This window comes from Ctenocephalides felis, unplaced genomic scaffold (genome assembly GCF_003426905.1).
Source record: "Ctenocephalides felis isolate EL2017-DRISC unplaced genomic scaffold, ASM342690v1 CF-g0.4_SCAFFOLD_03331, whole genome shotgun sequence".
NCBI lineage: Eukaryota > Metazoa > Arthropoda > Insecta > Siphonaptera > Pulicidae > Ctenocephalides > Ctenocephalides felis.
Window position 1 is genome coordinate 4,146 of NW_020539485.1, and position 22,084 is coordinate 26,229.

The 22,084-nt window shown below is 29.3% G+C and overlaps 2 protein-coding genes and 1 pseudogene across 2 annotated transcripts; 2 read left to right on the top strand and 1 right to left on the bottom strand.

Moving 5' to 3' along the window:
- The first annotated feature begins 224 nt into the window (after window positions 1-224).
- LOC113382153 (FIT family protein CG10671-like) lies at window positions 225-1,352 on the top strand. The gene has a single exon (XM_026620701.1). It carries the CDS (start codon window positions 225-227, stop codon window positions 1,350-1,352), a length of 1,128 nt encoding a protein of 375 aa, XP_026476486.1.
- Window positions 1,353-9,523: 8,171 nt separating this feature from the next.
- Window positions 9,524-10,815, top strand: LOC113382154 (dehydrogenase/reductase SDR family member 4-like). The gene is made up of 6 exons (XM_026620702.1): window positions 9,524-9,632; window positions 9,736-9,991; window positions 10,115-10,261; window positions 10,331-10,465; window positions 10,527-10,582; window positions 10,653-10,815. Exons 1-6 carry the CDS (start codon window positions 9,556-9,558, stop codon window positions 10,765-10,767), a joined length of 786 nt encoding a protein of 261 aa, XP_026476487.1. The 5' UTR covers window positions 9,524-9,555; the 3' UTR covers window positions 10,768-10,815.
- A 447-nt stretch (window positions 10,816-11,262) lies between these two features.
- LOC113382155 lies at window positions 11,263-12,315 on the bottom strand (annotated as a pseudogene).
- Window positions 12,316-22,084: the final 9,769 nt, after the last annotated feature.

Here is a 22,084-nt window from a genome sequence, read left to right on the forward strand (position 1 = left end):
CTTGCTATTTATAGACAAAATACAATTATAGCATTATCATCGCCGTCATGCCACAAACATTTCTAAAATAGAAGTCAAAAATAAATTAAGCACAAGCATGATCGTTGACATTATTTCACAAATTAAAAATAATTTATTCATAAGTATGTGACCTATGCACTTCACCTTGAACATTATTCCTTCGTTTATTGTGCAATCAAATATTCTTAAACAATATAAACCAAATGGCTACTAAGAGGAAACCAATTCATTCGAGCCCGCGGATGAATTTTCGGCCAAATATTGGTGAAAATGCAGAAGCCAAAGGAACAAAACCAACAGCACCTCCAACTTCTATGTCTGAAGTGTTAAATTTAATAATATTACATCAGTGTAGAAGAGTTATATTTTATAATGTGAATCTTAAAGTTGGTATATACTTAGCAGCAGTGTTCATTATTTCTTTAATAACGGATCATGCTTCAATACCAAGGACCTACTTCTCTAGGTCTAATAATATTTTTAACTTATATTTCGTTAAAATAGGCTGGCTGTGGACATTGTTACTAACAGTACCCTTTATACTCTTAACCGCATATACTTATTGTTGTGGTAATAGAAAACAAATAATGAAGAATCACTTATTAAGACTTGGCATAGCCACTGTATTCTGGCTGTTTTTTACCAAATCTTTTAATTACATTGAAGTACAATATGGATATTGCAAAGTAAAAGGTTTCCTTACAAAGTCTACATGTTTAAGGAGTGGGCACGTTTGGAATGGATTTGATATAAGTGGACACACATTTTTACTTATATATTCCAGTTTAATACTTATGGAAGAAGCTAAAGCGATTATTGGCTGGGAAAGTATTAGAGATCATATTAGAAATGAGGAACATTTCAGAGCGCAGCAACAACTTCAAGTAAGCTCAAATCCACTGAGATATTTGAATGATAATGAGCTCTACACCTTAAAAACATCGTATAATAAAGTAACACCTTATATCCGATTATTGTTCATATCAATGACAATGTTACTTGTACTATGGGATGTAATGTTAGTTTCCACAATGCTTTATTTCCATATAATGATTGAAAAATTTGTGGCAGCGTGTCTGGCTATTTTGGTATGGTATTTTACTTACAGATATTGGTTTGCGCAAACCAAATTGCTACCATCCATGCCAGGAAATGGTGCATTCAAGTATCAACAAATTAAAAAACAAATGCCTACGGTAAATAGAAAAGCGTCGATGACAAATTCTTCAAATGGTAAGGCTATTCCTAAATTTATGGGAATGCCATTATATGTACCAAGAAACATTGACGATAAATGTAACAATAGTACAAATGAATTAAATGTGCAATAGTAAAGGAAAGATATAATATTAAAATAAATGGTGGAGTTATACATGACAATTACTTTTTAAAAGACATTGTGTGTGTACTTTTAATACGGGAATAGTTATAATATATTTTTGTTATTTAATAAATTATTTAGATGGTTATACAATATTTCAAAAAAATGAAGACTATTAATATCAAGATCTATTTATTGAAATATATTCTTTATCTTACAATTGTGTGTTTTTTACATTTTTTGTAAATTATATTGTATTTTACATATTTTGTAAATTTTGTAGTATGTATATATATGTATATATATATATATATATATATATATATATATATATATATATATATATACGAGTATATATATATATATATATATATATATATATGTATATATGCTAATTAAAAGCACATCCAAATGTAATTTTAAGCTTTTTTTTATTAAATTTACATCTTAAACATTTTTGTTATAAAAACAAATATTTTTTCTGCTATTTCTCTTCAATATTCATGTTTAACAATATAGATACTACAGTAATGTTTTATCAAAAATATGAGAACTGCAATAGTCATATTATAATCATATTGATGAGAAATATCTCAAAGACATAATAACTATAAGTAGTGCGTTAAATACAGCAGTCAACACAAAGTTCAACTAAATGTTACATTTTAAGTTCTTATTCATAATTTTTTTTAACGTCGGAAGAAGTTTGTTTTTGGAAGAAAATCTGATTTACTAATTTTTATAAATTCTCGACGTTTCAGACGAATGAGACTAAAGTATGTTTGTGTATGTGTGAACCGATATTTGCCCTTTCGTAGAACTTTTCTCAAAAACTGCTGAACCGATTTCGAAGATTTAAAAACCATTCGATGTAACTTGATGAGAACTCGCGTTGGTTAGATTTTTGATACGATCGACTGAGCTGTTTCTTTAGAATTAGCAGATACACCTAAGTCTGTTTTTACACGGTCTTTTTGTACACGGTTTTGATATAACACGGTTTGAAAATTGAATATTTTTAATTTTTTTACACGAATTTATTCCATTTAGCACGATTTGAAATTTTATGTACCTAATTTTTTTTTTGTCAAATTAAATTTTTGCGAAGTATGTTCATATCACAAAAAAGTATTTATGAAAGAAAAAAGTCTGAAACCATCGATAGTATCGATAGTTTGCGAACAACTAGCTTAAAGATTTGTGAATTCCCCTTTAGCGCGTACAAACAATTTTTACTGGTCTAAGCAAATGTGAATAGCACTAATTTAATTTTTGTTCTTAAAAATTCTTGTTTTTCACCAATTTTAATAGGTTTTAGAGATTAGGAACAAATCACCCATTTTTGTATAAGATCAATTTCTTTTTTTACACGGCTTCTTCTGGAACCAATCTCCGTGTAAAAACAGACTTAGGTGTAATTGCAAATTTTTTCGTTCACATTTTAGTCAAAAATTCTGAACCGATTTTCAAATTAAAAAACTATTCGAAAGATATTATTTGGGTTTTGACAAAGATCGGCGAAATCCTTTCTTCGTAATTGATTGCTAAAAATTCTTTTTTCGACAATTTTAATGAATCTTTGTATGACGATATATCGGCTATATATAGACTACTTTATCTTAACGAAGATACTAAAATATTATAGTCCTACGAAAAGTATAGTTAACTATATATTAAATTTAATATGAGTTAATTATATATAAATATATAATATATATATATATATATATATATATATATATAAATAATTTAAATTTGAATAATTAAAATTTGGATAATTTGGCCTTAGTGTTAGAATTTTTTCCGTGTAATAAAAAAAAAAATCAAAATTGAATAATCTGCAATAGTTTCTCACATTATAATACGCCCTACACTAACTCGGTTTACGTATAAATTTATATGTTCATTTCTTATGGATCAAGTCGATTATTACTACATGTACATTTAAATGTACATTTCGAGGAGTTTGTTGTTTGTTTGTCATGCGGTTTGTTTAAGGTGCACTGTAGAGTTTTTGGCTAGAGTCGCTCTAGCGAGAGCACTAATAGGGCGCTCTATGTAAAGTCCCATCGTGTACACAGCTACTAGAGCAAGGGCGAGCAACCTTTTCAACCCACGGGCCATTTTAAAATTTCATGGCGGGCCGCACGTAATTTATATATATACTAGCCGACCCGGATACGATTTGCCACGGGAAATATTTTTAGAAAATCATTAGTATAAAAAATGGCTAACTAATTCTGATTGTATAAATATGTAGTATATAAATGAAAGAGGCAACTAACACAAATTACATTGATAAATTACCCAACGCAACGCTAAATTATGATAACACTCAAAAAAAATCCAATTTTCTTTTAAAAGCAGTTTTATCTTCAGATTTTAATATTCAATTTCAAAATTTTTATTGCTAAAATTGTTCCTTTTGCAGGGCATTCAAAAACTAGGTACTTTTTAAGCACATCGAGAAATATTTGTACAATAGGATAAGCCTGCAAATCAGTTAGTTTTATCGAAGGTAACCATTTCGTTGCCAATATCTAAGAATTGTTTTTAAAATGTTGCAGCGGATAGAGCGGATAAATTTAAGCTTTTCTAAAAGCTCAGAAAAGTCTTGATCGAATATCTATTATAAACGTTCACAAAAAAGGCGATAATTGTTAATTGATCAATTATCGTGCTAAAATGACTATTATGAAATAAGAGAGTGAAATTTAGAGTTGTATGTAGTTTTCCATTCCGCATTAAAAAAATTAAAATAAAGAACAAAATTTAAATAAATTGTTACGGTTGTACAACCCATAAAAAATAAATTTGAATAAAATTGAAAATTTTTTATAAACTCAAAAGTCTGAAATAAAATTAGGTCAAAAAGATTCATTGACTGAGCGCGGAAATAATGTAATTGCAACAAAATTACAAAATTGCAACAAAAAAAAAGAACAAAATATACAAAGATGAAAAAAGTATATATTTTATATAATTACGAGTGTATATGCAAAATGAAAACAAATAATAGTTGAACAGAAAAACTAATTTTCTTGAAAACTTTAATGAAAAATTTGGCACTGCTTTTTTATATAAGCTGATCGATATCAGCCGTTTTTTTAAACCTTGTTCTTTAACTTTTTTAATGCGGAAAGTAGCAACGTGTATGCAGCTTTGATATGTTTCACTCAATTTTAATCGGTGGATGGATCGAAATTACCACAGATCCACGAAAAAAGTTGTCTAGATTGGGTGTGTATGTTTTACAATGTACCATTTACTTCTGAAGATAAATCTAGATTTACTTTATTTTATTTACTTTACTATAGATCTATAGTCAAAATTGGGACGCAAAATATATAAAAACTGGCACAATCAATCTATAAATTTTTCTAAATGAATGAATTATTTTCCATCGACTTTTTTTTTGTGGACCTGTGCAATTGTTCGCATACATACCTACTTCTAAAAAAAGAATTTACATAAATTTCTTTGCGTTTTTTTCATCAAACGCAAAAATTTCTCAGAGCTGACAAGAAAACAGCTTTGTTGCTAGCTTTGAACATTTGGAATCACAATTAAAATTTGTTCACATTTCCTTTTTCTAAACATGGAAAGTGAAACACAAGATGATGCAGAAGATATTATTCTTCAATGTCAAAATGACGAAAGTACTATAATTATCGCCATATACAGGCTTTAAATTGTTCAAGAATTTAACCCTCGCGACTTTATAAAACATACTTATTTAATTATTTTAAATTTGGAAATGCGTTATTGCTATGTTCTCGGACAAGTTCTCAATTTTTCTTGCAATATTGTTAAACTAATATTTAAGTTAATATTTGTTTTATCAGGAAATGCTGAAAATTTTTGCGAACAACAGTTTTTACCAGTATTTGACTGACAACAAAATCAGCCTTTACAGCCGTATTTTATAAAATATCTAGAAAAATAGTCTGTAGTTGAGAAACGCTCGGCGGCCGCAGAAAAACATCCGGCGGGCCGCGGGTTGCTCTTCCTTGTACTAGAGCACTCTAGCGAGAGACAAATGATATTCAGTGTACACAGGGTCTCTGCACAACTTCCACGCTCTAGCTATTACCTCTAGCATTATTCAACTTGTTGGATATTTTTTTGTACTATACGTAGAGTTTTTTTGTTTTGCTTTGCATTGATGGTTTGTTTATTTGTATTTCCAAGAAAAGTTGTTTTTTTGATTTTGGAAAATGGAAGCATTATGTGATGAAGAACAGTGCGAAAAGTTTGTTTGGGAAAAAAATAAAGTGTATCAATTAATTGAATTGGTAGAGGCTCGCCCATAATTGTGGAATGTCCGGTTGAAGGAGTATAGGAATCGAAACCTGAAATATAAATCTTTGGAAACAATAGCAACGTTTTTAAATTTGGGTGTTAAAACAGTAAAGGACAAAATTCATAATTTGAGATGCCAGTTAAATGAACATTTGAGAAAAATGAAAAAGTTAAAAACTGGTCAGGGTGCAAATGAAAGGTATAAACCGAAGTGGGAGTTTTTTGAGGCTGTCAAGTTTATGAATATCCAGACAAAATCAACAGAGGATTCAATTGGCTGTGTTGGCAGTGCCCCCGATGATGTTATTAATACAGATGTGCTGGTAAGTAAAATAAAGTTAATTCATATTGTGATTTAAAATTTTTATTGTAGGATACTTATATAAATTTATAATCAGCATTAATAACTAGAGCCATTAATGCAATACTATGTGTCCCCTTGTAATTATAATATAAACTTCCTGAATCTTCTGGTGCCTTCATTACCACATGTTTTCCACCAATAGCTCCTATGCGATTTGGGTAGTTCCAGGTAACACCAAATCGCTGTGCTTCATTTTCCCACTCCTCTGATGTACAAGGAATCTGTAAAAACGAGAACAAAAACATTTAATTTTCATTTATTGTTTTAATTTTTTCTAGGACCATGATGAGGAAATAAAAGATAATTCAGATTACGCACAGACGCCGCAGGAAGTAGACAATCATCCTTCAGGCTCAGGAGGGTCTGGGCTGACTTCTGTTACAAAACCTCATAAAAAAAACAAAACGAGCACCCGATTCAGTTAAAAAGAATGATGGGTTGCTGAATGAAGCTTTAACTTGTTTACGAGCTCCGAAAGATCAATTGGACGTATTTGGAGAGTTTGTTACTGCAGAGTTGAAAGGAATACGCTCTGAAGATATCCGAAAAAAATTAAAACGCAAGATTCAGAGAGCTATTTTAGACGCAAATGAGGAAGACGACATGCGAGAAGTATCCTTCCCCAGTACACACTCTATGCTCTCTCCAAGTAATTTGAGCGAGTACTCCGGTTCATCGAGCACACCTCCGGAACAATACGAGAAATAGTTGTTGGCGGAATCCGAAACAAATAGCTTAATGACTGATAACTGTCACCTATAATATAATTTATTTACAATGAATATTGGTACAATTTTTATAAATAAATAGTACAAAAAATGTTTTTGAATTATTTTAAATAATTGTTTTATACCACTTAACCAGTAGCAAGAAATCTCAAAGTCAGTGTTAACCGCTCCGACGGTATAATTGATTTTCTTTGATGAGTATCTTGTCTTGCAATTCTTGGAGCAATTCGTTCCAGCAAATGCTGAAAATCCTTTTGGGTCATTCTTATAAAATTTTCATAAGAAGTTACGTCATGGTATTTGAGTTCTTTTAACAACTCTGCATGAACTCCCTCTTCTTCTCTGTTGGCAATCCATTCCCTAACCCACATTTTATTTTTACTTTCTTATTTCTTTTTTTCCCGATCAACTTTGAATGCGCCCTCGGCTAATGTAAAAGTATGATAGCCATGGCGGTTTACATCCACAACTCCTGTTCTAGTCCTTTATTGCTCTGGCGGCAAAGAAGCACGTGGTCGATAGTGAAACATAAAACGCCGCTTATTATCGGCTTGCTAGATCTTGTCTAAGAACGTGTGCTATTTTTGAGGATGGCATCCTAGACAATATTAGAATACCCCGTGTTCATAGTTCGTGCGAAATATTTTGTCACATGGTTCACCACGGAGTCCAGTGACAGTGTTTTTGAAACTATCAGTAATTTCAAATTAATCATGAATGTAAAAGAATAAAAACATATTATTTTAACGATTAATGAAAACATCTATATTGTTTTGTTGATAATAAAGGGAAGTATATTTGTTTGTTGTGTAATAAGGGTGTTGCGACTCTAAAGAAAAGTAATATTGAACGACATTTTAAAACCGTCCATTCAATTTTGATAGTGATACTATAGTATTCTAGTATACTATTGGAATAGTAGTATACTATTGGATATATCCAATACAATCAAAAAATTAGAAGAAAACTAGTGGGCGGAAAAAGGCAAAAGGCAAATTGCCGGAACTTCCCGTACCGTAACGAAATGTTCGAGGAATACTGCATGTTTTCAAATAGATTATTATTAATATTGTAACATTGTCTAATATTTATAAGAATTATATAAACTGAATTGCAAAGTTGAAATTATTTGTTTAAAGTATATTAGAACTTTAGTCAGAATTAAAAATAAAATCTGAATTATTTTCGATATACAAAAAATTTTTTTTTGAAAAAAAAAAGTTAAAAAAAGAAATTTTTTCTCCAAAATCAATTATTTTGTTAACACAAGTAGAAAGTTCTTTGAATCATTTAAATCAGATGCTTAGTTCTTTGAAAAACTGCCATTTTTTACATATTTAGCTCCGTATCTTCGAAATGGCTGGGCCATTTAACTAATAAACACTTGTCCCAATCATTACTAATTGAATGTTTTTAGATCTCTCAAAAAGTCGATTTTTATTTTCTGCACTTTTTGCTCCGTATCTCCGAAACGGCTGGACCTGCCTTTGCCAAAAACTAATCAGCTCTTCTCCCTATCAATAGGAATTGAATGTTTTTTGAACCATTCAAATCAGTTATCCGTGCGCCCGAAAACGTGACTGGAAATTTGTATCCATACATAGATACACACACACATCCATTTTTTCTGAGGTATGCCAAAACGTTCAGAAACCTTCAAAACGTCGAGAAATGTAAAAATTTTCAATTTTGATTTTCGGCCCATTACAATAACTTACCCTAAGGAAAGTTAAAAAATTCCTTAAAATTTTCAATGACTAAACAGCAAAGTTTTTTACTAAACCGCTGCAACAACATAAAGGAGCTACGATTGCAACATATAAAATAGCGCATTTGCTAGCTAAGAATAAAAAAACATTTACAGATGACGAATAAGTAAAATAATCCATGCTAGAAGCGGCAGATTCACTTTACAAAGAATTTAAAAATAAAAAAGAAATAGTTTCGGCTATAAACACATTACAATTATCAGCACGAACTGTCACCAGAAGAATTGAAGTAATTGCGGAGAATTTGGAGGCAGAATTAGCAAATGAGGAAGCTCAGTTCACAGATCTTCTTTCACATGCCGAAGTGAGGTGGCTGAGCAGGTAAAATACTTGAGTGGTTTTGGCTAATGGATTATAGGATTGGGGACTCTAAAGTAAATATGTTCCCGATTATAACAAATAGATGAAAACACGGACACACAATAAGTTTCACACTAAATTATATGTATTTATAAATTATATTGTATTTATAATTAGGTATTACTAAATCTATGTAATATATATGATACTAAAAAATAAAGTTAAAAAAAATCTTTTATTTTTTTTTTAATTTTATACATATCCGCCCTAGGTAATTTTCATATTTAGTATTGCGCACTTAAAGGCAATCAGGTTACCGACCCCTGCCTTAAGGCATAATGCCACTTACAACTAGTTAAGTTTGATGCAGCAACAAAAAAATAAACAAACAAAAGAGTCTTTAGATCATTAATATCTTATATCCATTCTCATATTGTTTATTTAAGTTTTATACGCTTATTTATGAATGTTTAATTTTAGGTTAGATTTACACTGAAACGCTGATATCGATAATTATAAGTGTGAAGTCCAAAGTACCTTTCAAAATAAATTGTTTTGCAAATTCATTCTTATAAAGCCGATTGATTAATTCCAAAATTGTATATTTGATCAGTAAATGCATATCCAGTTAGAACATTAAGCCAAAGATACAAATTGTCGTACTGAAGAAAATTAACGTTCAAGTTATTTCAATTTATATACTTTCATTCAATGAAACTTCTAAATGCGATTTTCAATATATCTAGAACAATGCACTCAACAAGTAATAAAGTTTACTGCAACAGGTTAACTGGAAAGGTAGCAGTTGTAACTGCTTCTACTGATGGGTATTTATATAGATAATTTTCTTCCATAAATCATTTATATATATATATATATATATATATATATATATATATATATATATATATATATATATATATATTATAGGATAGGATTTGCAATAGCAAAGCGTTTAGGAGTTGAAGGAGCTAAAGTAGTAGTGAGTAGTCGCAAATCTAAAAATGTAGAATCGGCTGTATCTACTTTGTTAAAGGAAGGTCTTGATGCACATGGTGTAGTTTGTCATGTTTCAAAAGCAGAAGATAGAAAAGCACTTTACGATCAAGCAGTACAAAAATATGGGGGTATTGATATATTAGTTTCTAATGCTGCTGTTAATCCAACAGTTGGGCATGTATTGCAAGTAAGAGTTGTTTATAAAATGATACCGTAATAAGAGGCTTGATTTGATGATCAGTTGGCACTTCGCCTCATTGTCTTTAAATAATTATTGGTGGTTATAAACATTATGTTCATAAATTTTTAGTGCGATGAACAATCTTGGGATAAAATATTTGATGTGAATGTAAAATCATCATTCTTGCTAGCTAAAGAAGTCTTACCATATCTTCGAAAGAGAGGAGGTGGTAGCATTGTATTTGTATCTTCAATTGCTGGTCTTCAACCATTTCCAGTAAGACATTCAATCAAGATGAATCTAAGAAAGCTTATTATAAACAATAAATTAAAAAGTATATTATAGATTTTGGGTGCATATTCTGTGAGTAAAACTGCTCTGTTTGGTTTAACTAAAGCTGCTAGTCATGATCTTGCTTCAGAAAACATTCGTGTAAATTGTATTGCTCCTGGCATTGTAAAGACTAAATTTTCCAGTGCTGTAAGTATTTAGATATTTATTAAAAAAAAAAATAGAATTTGTGTAACACTACTTTCTTTAGTTACATGAGAGTGAAACTGCAAAAGAAGCAGCTTTGATGAATGTTCCTATGAGAAGGTATTTTTAAAATCTTTCAGAAAATTATATGATTTGGTAGAGTGGATACATCTATATAGTAATTTTACAGACTCGCAGATCCATCAGAGATGTCTGGAGTAGTTGCTTTTCTGGTGTCAGACGATGCTAGTTATATTACAGGTGAAACATTAGTGGCTGCAGGTGGTATGCCATCACGACTTTAATTGGAATTTTAAATATTTTACTCTAATTTTGGATTTTATAAACTGCTTGGGTATATTGGATATATGAACTAACAATTCTAGCAATGTGAGAAATACTGAATTCTCTCATGGTGGTAATATATAAATATAGCTACTCTATAATTGTATATAAGCTGCATCAGCTATTCTATAATTTTGTATAATAAACCATTTGGAAAAATGAGGCCTAATTTTATATTTAATTACAATTGAAACTAAATTGTTTTTTCTTATGGTTTATTCATGATTGTACGTTTTTTCATAATTAAACATGAAACAGCTCTCATTTAAATGTGTGCAGAGCTAATATTATGTATTCAGTAATTTATTAAGTCTTATGAAACTTAATAATCTAAATATTCTAAATATTTTTTTTATCTTTAATACCTTAATATTCTAAATTAAATATTTGCAATATTTTTTTAACAAGGTAAAATTAAAAAAAAATAGAATTTAAGTTATTTTAAATAAATAAAATTATCCAACCATTGTTCGTTTTCTACCTCTTGCTCTTACTTCTTCATACTTTTCTAAAACACTAGCAGCAGCTGCTTTGTTGGAAGATTTTCTGTATGATTGTAGAATATTATTCCTCAGAATTTCACCAACATCACTATGAGTACTCAGTAATGCCCTTTCCAGAACATATAAATCTACTCCTTTATCTTCTGAAGATGTATCAATATGAGATAATCCAAAATCAATCAGTATTAAATTTGAATTTTTTAAAGAAATGTTATCAGACCAGTCTTTCAATTCTGGATTACTCGGCACAAGAAGAATATTAGAGCTCGTAAGATCACCATGAATGATATTTGCTACATGAAGTTTTGCAACCAATGCGCCAATTTGGTTTCCTAAAACATAGCACAAGATGGGATGATTTAAATTTAAATTCTAATTACTCAATATAACACACTAAGAAAGTAAATTTAATGGCATGTTTGATGCTTAAATTATAAGATGCTTCACTGAAACTTTGTTTTTTAGATTCAGAGTTTGTGAATTAATAAATATTTGGTGAAATTAGAATTTTGTTGGGAAGAAATATAAACTGTCTTGAGCATATTTTTAGAGTGACGCAAAGAAGACAAACTAACCGACTAGCATCTTAGTACAGAAAATAATGGAGATGATGATAAAAAGAGTTAAGTATTATGATTAATACAAAATTGTGAAATTTATTGAATTACCTAGTGCTTGTAGTTCTTGTGCATTATCCTTACAGTATTTAGATATATATTCTTTCAATGTGATATTTTGTTCGAAATATTGCATTATAATAATGCGTCTTTCAAAATCGACCATGTAAATAGCAGGTGTTCTAATTCCAGCTGATTTCGATCGAACAATTAATTTTGCCTCAGATTTCATTCTTTCCTTAGTTAATATATCGTCTAAATCTGGATGTCTGTAGGATTTTTTAAACCTTTCCTTGACTAATACATGATTTCCTAAGTATATACCATGATAAATTCTTCCTTCGGCTCCTTGTTTAATTAATTTGAAACTATCATCTAACATATTATTAATAATCTGTTTCTGTAAAATAAATATATATTTATATTTTAGGTTATACAACCTTAACCTAAAGATTTTTAAAAATGACAGAATCGAAATTCGAATACTGTCATCTTCTTCGAATACTGTCATACTCTTCTTTTATCTATGACTGTCATCATAAGTAAAGATTTTCGCGGTAAGTTTAAAATGTAACGGAAAATCTATCTGCCGTAATTCAAATTTTATAGTTAACATAACGCACAGGATAACGCACATGGTTATAACTATTCCATATTTATTGTTAATAATTAATATTATAAAAAAGGTTTTTAACATTGTACGTGCATATATTTATTTCGTTTCCGAGTCCCAATTTGAGCCTTTTTCAGTGGGCAACTAAGAAAAAAAAACAATGTTTAAAAAATTATGAAACAGTCATATATGAAAAAGTTATAAAACAGTATGGAAGTTATCAAAAAAAAAATCAAGAATATTTTAGGTTCAATTTTAATAACTCGATGTGTAATAAATATTTAAAATATATAGAAGAATCAATTGATAATACCATTCCAGCCCCATAGCATACCCGTATTGAACCCGTCGGGTTGACCATGGGTCAAATCAGGGCTCTGACATATGTGTCGCCATGGGTCCACCTATGTTCATATATGGTACCAGTGGGTTGACCGTAGGTTAACCCCACAGCCCATTGTGACGACCATAGGTTGACCATATGTCAACCATGTGCTGTGTGGGAACAAAAAATATTAATTACAAATAAGATAAAAAGTTAAGAAAATTGCAGAAAACAGTTAGAAAAATTGTAAAACTAACAATGGATAAATATATAATATTAATTTTATATTATATTTTGAAGTTGTCCAGTGAAAAATGCCAATTTTAAATTAAATTTGGACTTAAAACTTGTTGAAGTTCATAAAAAAAATGTTTTAAACATAATTTGTTTTTTTAATAACTGGACGAATTATAAATATTTAAAAAGAACAATCAACCAATATTTTGCTGTTGTTCAGTACATAAGAATCAAATATTTCTGATTTAAAATGTGTGAAAATTTATCAAAAAATGATTTAAAAGTTTTATTTTTAATAACTGGACTTATACTAAATATTTGAACATTTTTAGAACAATCAACAAAATATATTAATTACAATAAAATGAAAAGTTAAAGAAACTACAGAATACAATTAAAAAAATAATAAAACTATAAATGGATTAAATGAATTATGATATTAATTTTGTATTCTGTAATTGCCTGAAGAAGGAGAATCAAATTGGGACTCAAAACTGATGGAAATTATAATACGTTGATATAAAATAAACTTTAATTTCGATATATTTTTAACAACTGAATAAATATAATGAATATTTAAAAATTCATAGAATAATCGATAATATTAACTACAATAATATAAAATGTTAATATGTCAATGGATAACATGAATTTACACAAAAATATTTATATTAATTTTATATTATATTTTGTTGTCCACTGAAGATGAGTCAAATTGGCACTTAAAACTTATGGAAGTAAATAAATGTTTCAAACATAATCAATTTTACTTCTACTTTAAACAACTGGATGTATAATAAATATTTAAAAATTGATGAAACAATCAACAGAAAATATTAATTACAATAATATAAAATGTTAATAATATGTCAATAATGGGTAACATTATGCTCTATACTTGTATTTATGGGTACATAAACATAAATTTATACAAAATTTTTCATATTAATTTTATATTTTGTAATTGCCACCTAAGAAAAGTCAAATTTAATATCAAATTAAACTCCTAAAACTTATGGAAGCTTATTAAAAAAAAGTTTTAAACGTAATTTTGATTTTTTTGTCTCCTTAATAATTGGATGGTTGCCTGAAAAAATACATTATTTATGCTTATTATCTTTCACCGTCTAAAAATTTATATATATATATATATATATATATATATATATATATATATTATATTATAATTTTTATAGTTTATCAGAAGTATTTTGGAACACATAGGTGCACGTCCGAGGTTGTCTTGTTATTTTAATATTTCCCCTGCCAGAGCCACTACAATAAATCTGTTTAAAACTAATACGCTTTTCCCGAAAACACACCTAACTTCAGTCTCCTTGCATCAATAAATCACTACTAATGACAATAGTATCAGTGAGTTTTGTTTCAAAATATTGACTGTTTTCCAAATTATTTGAATTAAATTCAACATGTCAGCGCAAGATCAACTATCCAGTGATGAATTGATACTATATCATCACAGATATAGTTATTATTCTCAAAAGGTAAAATGTAATTGATAAAAATTATCTTTGCAATTGTTATTGAACGGGTTTTCATCATGTGATTTGTGGTCATCACATGTTGAGGTGCGTAGAATGTGGGTTACCGCTCATTAGATGATGGTCATTACATGTAGAGTACTATATTTATATTTATATTTGTATTAATGCCGATACATAATTAGTTTTGTTTAAATAAAAAAAATACAATAATATAAACAATCTTAAGCCTAATAATAAAAGTATGTTATAAAATTGATTATAATTTAATTAAATAATTAAATTAATAATAACATTACGAATAGCTTGGTACGTCATAAGACACGAAATAGAATTTTCAGGAAAAATGTAGACAAATTCATTTTTATTTATTTTATTTTATTTTATTTTATTTTATACGCCTATGAGATAAATGAGATTAATATAATAATATATTTAATTTATTTCTTGTAAACTTGATTTTTTAACTTAATTTACTTATTTATCTACTATTTTCTTCTTATTAACACCTTTGACAGAATAAAGGCTCAGATGGTTCTTTTAACCCCAACAACGTTTAAGCTTGCCTAAAAGTCATATATATAAAAAAACTGTTGAATCTAACTTAAAAATAACAATACATTTTATAAAACATTTGAATAACGTAGACTGAAAAACTATAGGTTTCGTAAACTAAAACAACAGAGCTCACAACCAAAGAAACTAAAATTTTTTTTTTTGTTATGGATTTTCAAAATTTGCCATTTATCTCGCGATATCAACCACGAAAGAACCAAGGTGATGGCTTATCATACATCTTTTCCCTCTACTTTCAAATTGTTTTATTAAACATTTTTTAACTTTACTTGCTTTTGAGATATCGATCGTGAATTTTTTATCCTGCGGACCTTTAAGCACCTTTTTATACTTTATATCTAGTAGCTGAAGAGCGTCATAATGTGAGAAACTATAGCAGATTATTCATCAATTTTGAAGTATATTTTTGATTACACGTTATTCAAAATCGAACACTTAAATAATAAATTAAATAATACATATGAAGAGTATTTTCTAAAAAAACAAATTGTCATTAATGTTTATATTTTGTATGACTATGATATTTAAGAATGTTAGTTAAGACCAGGTACTCTATTGCCATATAGAGTTTCATTAGAATCGTCAAAAAAAAGTTTTTAACAATCAATAACGAAGACACGGCCTGACCAAAACTAATCAGGTTTTGTCAAAAACTAATCAGGGCAATTTACAATAAATTTTTAAAATCGATGTATGGTTTTTGATTAAAATGTGAACGCTTTTAAACGCTTTGATTAAAATGTGAACGCGTAAAAAACGGCTTAGCCAATTCCCAATTCTACCAAATAACTAACCAACGCGAGTACTTATCAAGTTTCATAAAAATGCTTTAAAATTTTTGGAATCGGTTTGGCCATATTGGAGAAAAAGTCGACGAAAAGTTAAAAATCGCTTCATATACGCATACACATACTTTTTCCAAATTTGGTCTCAATCAATTCAGAATGACTGTAAACGTCAAAATACATAAAATTAGCAAATCGTATTTTTCGCGAAAACAAACAAAGATAGTATAATATAAGCTTGCCCATTATTCCAATCCAAATTAAAAATGGCTGTTAAGTGTTATAATTTTATTCAACAATTTTGCCAAAATCTTGAACCAATTTTGAAAAATAGGATGGTCCTCAAGAAATGTTAGTTCGGAATAATATTGATTAGTTTTTGTAATAATAGGCTGAGTCGTTTTTTCGCAACTAATCGTTCACGATTTTAATAAAATTATGCATAGTGATAGTGTTCATGGTTCAAACGAATATCCTAAAATATTTTGATGCTACCATATACTTTAATTATAATAAATCGGTAAAGTTTCGGAAATAAATATTATTTTCGTAATCAAAAGTTGAAAATTTTATCGTCACAATTTTAAAAGCTGCTGAATATTAATACTCATTGAGAAGTCGATTATTTGTACATACAGAAAGTTCATGTAACTTACCTTAAGACAAAATTTTAATTCGGTGTTTTATTTTTAATATTATTGGAGTAAATAATCGTCTATATCTTTATGTGCACATTTTTAATAATAAAGTACATATATTTTGGCATTAATATACATTAACTATTATTCAATTAAACAGGTTCTTCTAGCCCTTCATGAAAAAGGGCTACCATTTGTATCAAAACCTGTGGATATGGCTCGTGGTGATCAGTACAAACCATGGTTTTTAAAACTTAGTCCTAAAGGAGAAGTCCCGATTTTAGTTTATAAAGGACAAGTGACTTCTGGGTCAGTGAGAATTTTAAATCAGCTTGAAAATATTGGTGCAGGAAAAGGTAGAAAAATTGGAAAAGATCAAATTGGAAAAGATCGAATTTTTAAACGGTTCAATAATCCAAATATCTGATGAAGATAACGCATAAGTGTAATTGATTTTATTTGATTGTATTTTAGATAAAATTCAGACTCTTTTACCAAAGGATTCAGAAGCATATGAAACAATTCAACATTTTCGCCATTTAATCGATTTAGTCCCAGTAGGAGCTGTGACTATGGCTTCCTTTTTACATAGAGATTATATTATAGACGCCAAACCTCCATTTAATGAGCGAGTGAGAGATTTACTTCTAAGTAAGTTTTGAGCATATTTTGATAACAAAATATATTTTTACTTAATAATTACATTATTATTATACATTGGAATAAGTTCATGCTAGACTTAGATGGTAAGAACAGTAAAGCAACATATATTAACATATTTTCATATTTCAATTAGATACTAAATTTTAAAAATAGATATCTTGCAAAACATGTACTTTATGCGTCCAGTCTATAAGAAATATGCATAATACCCGAAGGCAGGTCCAAGATGTGAAAGCAACCATCAATGATTCCCTGTCTCTTCCTCGCCTACCATTCCTATTAACAGTATTCCCCCTTTTTATACATTTTTTATGTATTTTTCTTCCCAAAATTCTGCTTCCATGCTTCCTGATCTTGCGCTTCGGCTTTCAGTTCCCTGTTTTTTATCTCTTCGCGTAAGTCGTCAATCATCTGCATTCTTTTTTTCTCATTCCTCTCAGTTTTTCTATTTTACCTTTGACTAAGTCGTGTAGGAGGCACTCTTTTTACAGAATGGGTCCGATCCAGTTTCCTTTTCCTTTCAAGATCGTACTCAGTAGAGTCTTTCCTTTGTCCTCTCTTATCAGAATTTCTTCATTCGATTTGTCCACTTAATCTTTCGTCTTTCGCACCTCATTTTAAAACACTCCAGGTATAGTTTATGTCGGCCTTTCTTAGAATTCATGTCTGCATTTATTATATGCATATTTTACATAAGTCATTCATTTTGAAAGTGACTTAAGTCCATTATCTTTAATTTAAAATGCTTAAATTAAAGCAATAAACAGCATAAATTTTTTGCGGTTTTTTAAAATTAAAAATATACGTAATAAGATATATGGTTGACTCGCAACGTTAAATCGCATTTGAAAGGTTGAATTTTATACATCATATTGAAAATTCGCTATTATTATGTCTGTGATATTAGCTTTCTTGCCTTAAATGTACTTTACGTTACTTTGAAAATAAAAATTTGTTCTGTTACAAAAAGATAGATAGCTTAAGGGGGTCTTCCTATGTGACGGCCTGTTTTTTAGGGATATTTTAGGATTTTTTTCTACGGCCAGTAAATATTTAGAGCTTCAAGTTTTTTTATCATTTATTAACACATATTTGGACAGTATAAATATAAAATTTCAGCTAAAATATTCAGTCAAACTAGAGTTACAGCGCTCTGAACACCCCCGCCTCGAAAAAAAGCTCCCACTTCCTCCACGATTCCGGCTGATCGGCTTATCTGAAAAAAAAAAATAAACGGCGTTTTAATTTGTAGGCTTAAAAGCACGGAATGACCTATAATCAAATGAATATAAAAAAATTGATTTTTGATAGACATTTGAAATAAAAGTTGCAAATTAGGCGTTTTTTTTATTTTTTGCTATAAAAAAATCGAAGTTTTGAAAATTTTATATTGAGTGTGCCCTGTAAATTTCAAGTAATTCGGTCCAGCCGTTTCTGAGATACAATGGAGGAAAGTTTGAAAAACACAGTTTTGAGAAAAACGCGTTTAAAGTTTCAACTGCCAACTCAGCGCTCCGAACCGCTCTTTCTTTTACCTGCTGTATCTTTAAAACGACTTCGAATTTTCTGAAATCGCTTTACTACCGTTTTCTAGACATGTTAAGGGTGCAATTTATGACAAAAAAAATCGATTTTTTCAACCCATCACATAGGAAGACCCCCTTAAGTCTGTTACATATAGCTTAAAAAAAATAGAATATTTTGTATATATATTTATAAATATATATATACATATATATATATATATATATTTATATATATATATATATATATATATGACAATACAAAATATATTATATATATATATATATATATATATATATATATATATGACAATACAAAATTCCCAAATTTTTTACGACTACTCCGACGCGCCTATAAATCACGAATTTTAAAATCTGTGTTCTCATCCATGATTGCTTAGTACAAAATTCTACATGGTTCATTTCTTAAAAATTGCATCCTGCATACTTGAGTTTCATTGTAAACTGTTTCTTTCAAGAAACTTTTTTTATTGAAACGTTTCTTTATTGATATAAAATTTTCTTGTCTCATTTTTTTTAATATAAAAGTATTAAATTTTCTACATTTTTAATTATAATAATTTTATGGCATATATAATAATTGTTTTTTTTACATTTCTATATAGCTAAAATCTCACATCATTAGGTGAAAATGAATTCCTTGATTAAAAATCAAGAAATCTTGTTATTTCATCTTTTCATTTATATAATTTCCGATCGCACCATAACATCTTTGACCTCGCGCCTGATAAGGGCTTAGGCTGGACAGAATCGTCAGGCATATTGCACATACCTTTTTAAAGTCGCTTAGACAAACACATATGTAAATTTTAACCTTATAGGACCAAGTTTTTTAATGCATATATATCTTCCTCATAAAAGCGAACCTTTAGACTCGCCTGGAAGGTGCTTGTGCAGCTTGAAATCGTCTAGCAATCTGATTTTTAAAATTCTCTGTAAAAAATAAAATCGTATAAAAACTCACGAGAACAAGTTCAATTTTCGTTTTTTGCATTTTCAAACAACTGGTAGATGATGATGGTGAGCAAGACAAACCCAGACTATGGGTTTTGTACTTATTTTGTCAAAATAACCAGTACAAATTTTTACACCTTTATTCAAAAGTTTCAGTACCCTTGGTCCAATAAGAGTATCAAAACGAAATGACATTAATCTTGGCCATTGCTGATAATATTCTTAATTTTGAATAAATAATGTCTAGTACAGTTAATGATTACATATTTAGCATTTATTAAACAATTGTTAAGAGAATATTGTGAATTATAGACGCTGCTCGTAATTCAAGCAGCGCCTTGCGAGAGCGCGCACGAAACGTGGATGAGCAGGAATCCTCCTTATTATTGAAAAAGGCTGAAGCGCAGGAGCGGATGAGAGCAAAATTAGGAACTCCCGAACAATTCGAAGCACTTCTGAAACAAATTGATCTCGTACTGCAACAAATTGAACATCAACTTGCTGTTAACATAGGTTGGTACATTTGATCAATAAATATTTGATAAATATTTATTGATCATAAATATCTACCTGTCACTTTTCATTATTAGTTTCGTTCAGGGTATATACATAAATTTTAAACTAATAATAATAATAATACATTTTCAATTGCATACATATAGCAATCTAAATATAATGTTATTGTCGGTTTGCTGTTGTCGAACTATATCAAAAAAAGTCAAAAATATATATCAATAAATATAGGTATGTACATTACATTTACCATGGATTTTTAACTTCCCGAAGGAGAAGTTTATGTTTTCATAAAAAAATCCGGTTTGCTAATTTTGTTTTCTCGACGTTTCAAGCCATTCTGTATCGAATAAGACCAAATTTGGAAAAAGTATGTGTGTGTGTGTGTATGTGTGTGTGTGCGTGTACACGAACAGATTTTTTGCCGAAAACCGACGTTTTCTTAAAAACGGCTGGTCTGATTTCTAAAATTCAAAAGCCATTCGGTATATCTGAATAAGGACTAGCGTTTATCAATTTTACGCGACGATCAGCCAAGCCGTTTCTTTGTAAATAGCAGAGAAGTGAAAAATTTTTCGTCCACGTTTTCGGAAAAAGTGTTAAACTTTTCGTTCACAATTAAGCTCATACTACCGAATCGATTTTCACAAATCGAAAACTGTTCGAAAGATATTAGTTAGGAGCGATACTGATTAGTTTTAGGTGAAAATCTACCGAGCCGTTTTCTTGTAATTAACTGTTGAAAAAAAAATTTAAGTCGATTTTTATGGAACTTTTTTTGGCGATATATATCATGGCCTTATAGAACTTACTGAAATATTACTGCCTTAGGACAGGTAGTTTAATTTTAAAAATTCATCAAAGTTTGAAAAAATGAGTTTGTTAAAATTAAAATTAGACGATTTACTTGGTATAACGATAGAGTACTTGGTCTTAATAAACATACTAAACCATTAAAGTCCTACGGAAACTGGTTTAATTATAAAAATTATTGATTTAATTGTGTTCGCGTTTTCAAATATCATAATTAAAATTCAAACATTAAATATCATAAATTAATTTTTTTTTTTGATTAGTATTATTTTAACATATCGGGAAGTTCATGTAACTTGCCTCAAGGCAAAATACCAATACCAACTAGTTTTTTTTTTGAATATAATGTTATCGTCGGTTTGCTATTGTCGAACTATATCGAACTATATCAGTCACCGAGTTTCTTATTTATGTTAGCACCTTATATAATTCGCTTTTTCTTTCAATTACAAAAATTCAAATCGAGGAATTGTAATAGTGAGAATTTGACTGGTCGTCAGTATTGTTTTTTTATATACAGTGATATCCCGCATAACGTACGCCTCGCATTATGGACTCTGCGCATGACGAAGTTTTTTTTTCAGTGCGAACGTTCCACACAACAAACTTTGCTTCACACAACGTACTGAACCGTTATTATTTGTAGTAAAAAATATGCGACTCAAATTAGTTCGATACCCAATTTTCGAGCACCCTGTTGTCAGGCGTCTGTGACAACGATTTTCACTTGGAAATATAGACAGCAATATGTTTTCCTTGCCTGGCATTGCTGCACTAATAAAAAGCCCTATTAGACGAATTTTAGAAATAAAATCATCAAATATGAATACATTACCCATTGGGTAATCATCCAAAAATACGAAAAAAGGAGAAGTTTTCGTCCAACAGCTTATAGGACGTAAGGTTCCGATTGAGTTGAGATATGAGAATAAATGAAAAAAAAATAGTTCAAAGAGATCTTTAATATTTTCGTTCCCGCTGTCAATACATACTT

Excerpts from the sequence above, each read along its gene's own strand:
- LOC113382153 (XM_026620701.1), top strand. The coding sequence starts at position 225 with ATGGCTACTAAGAGGAAACCAATTCATTCGAGCCCGCGGATGAATTTT.
- LOC113382154 (XM_026620702.1), top strand. The coding sequence starts at position 9,556 with ATGCACTCAACAAGTAATAAAGTTTACTGCAACAGGTTAACTGGAAAG. Across the intron at positions 9,992-10,114 it reads CAGTTGGGCATGTATTGCAA|TGCGATGAACAATCTTGGGA; the intron begins GTAAGAGTTGTT and ends ATAAATTTTTAG. Across the intron at positions 10,466-10,526 it reads AGACTAAATTTTCCAGTGCT|TTACATGAGAGTGAAACTGC; the intron begins GTAAGTATTTAG and ends TACTTTCTTTAG.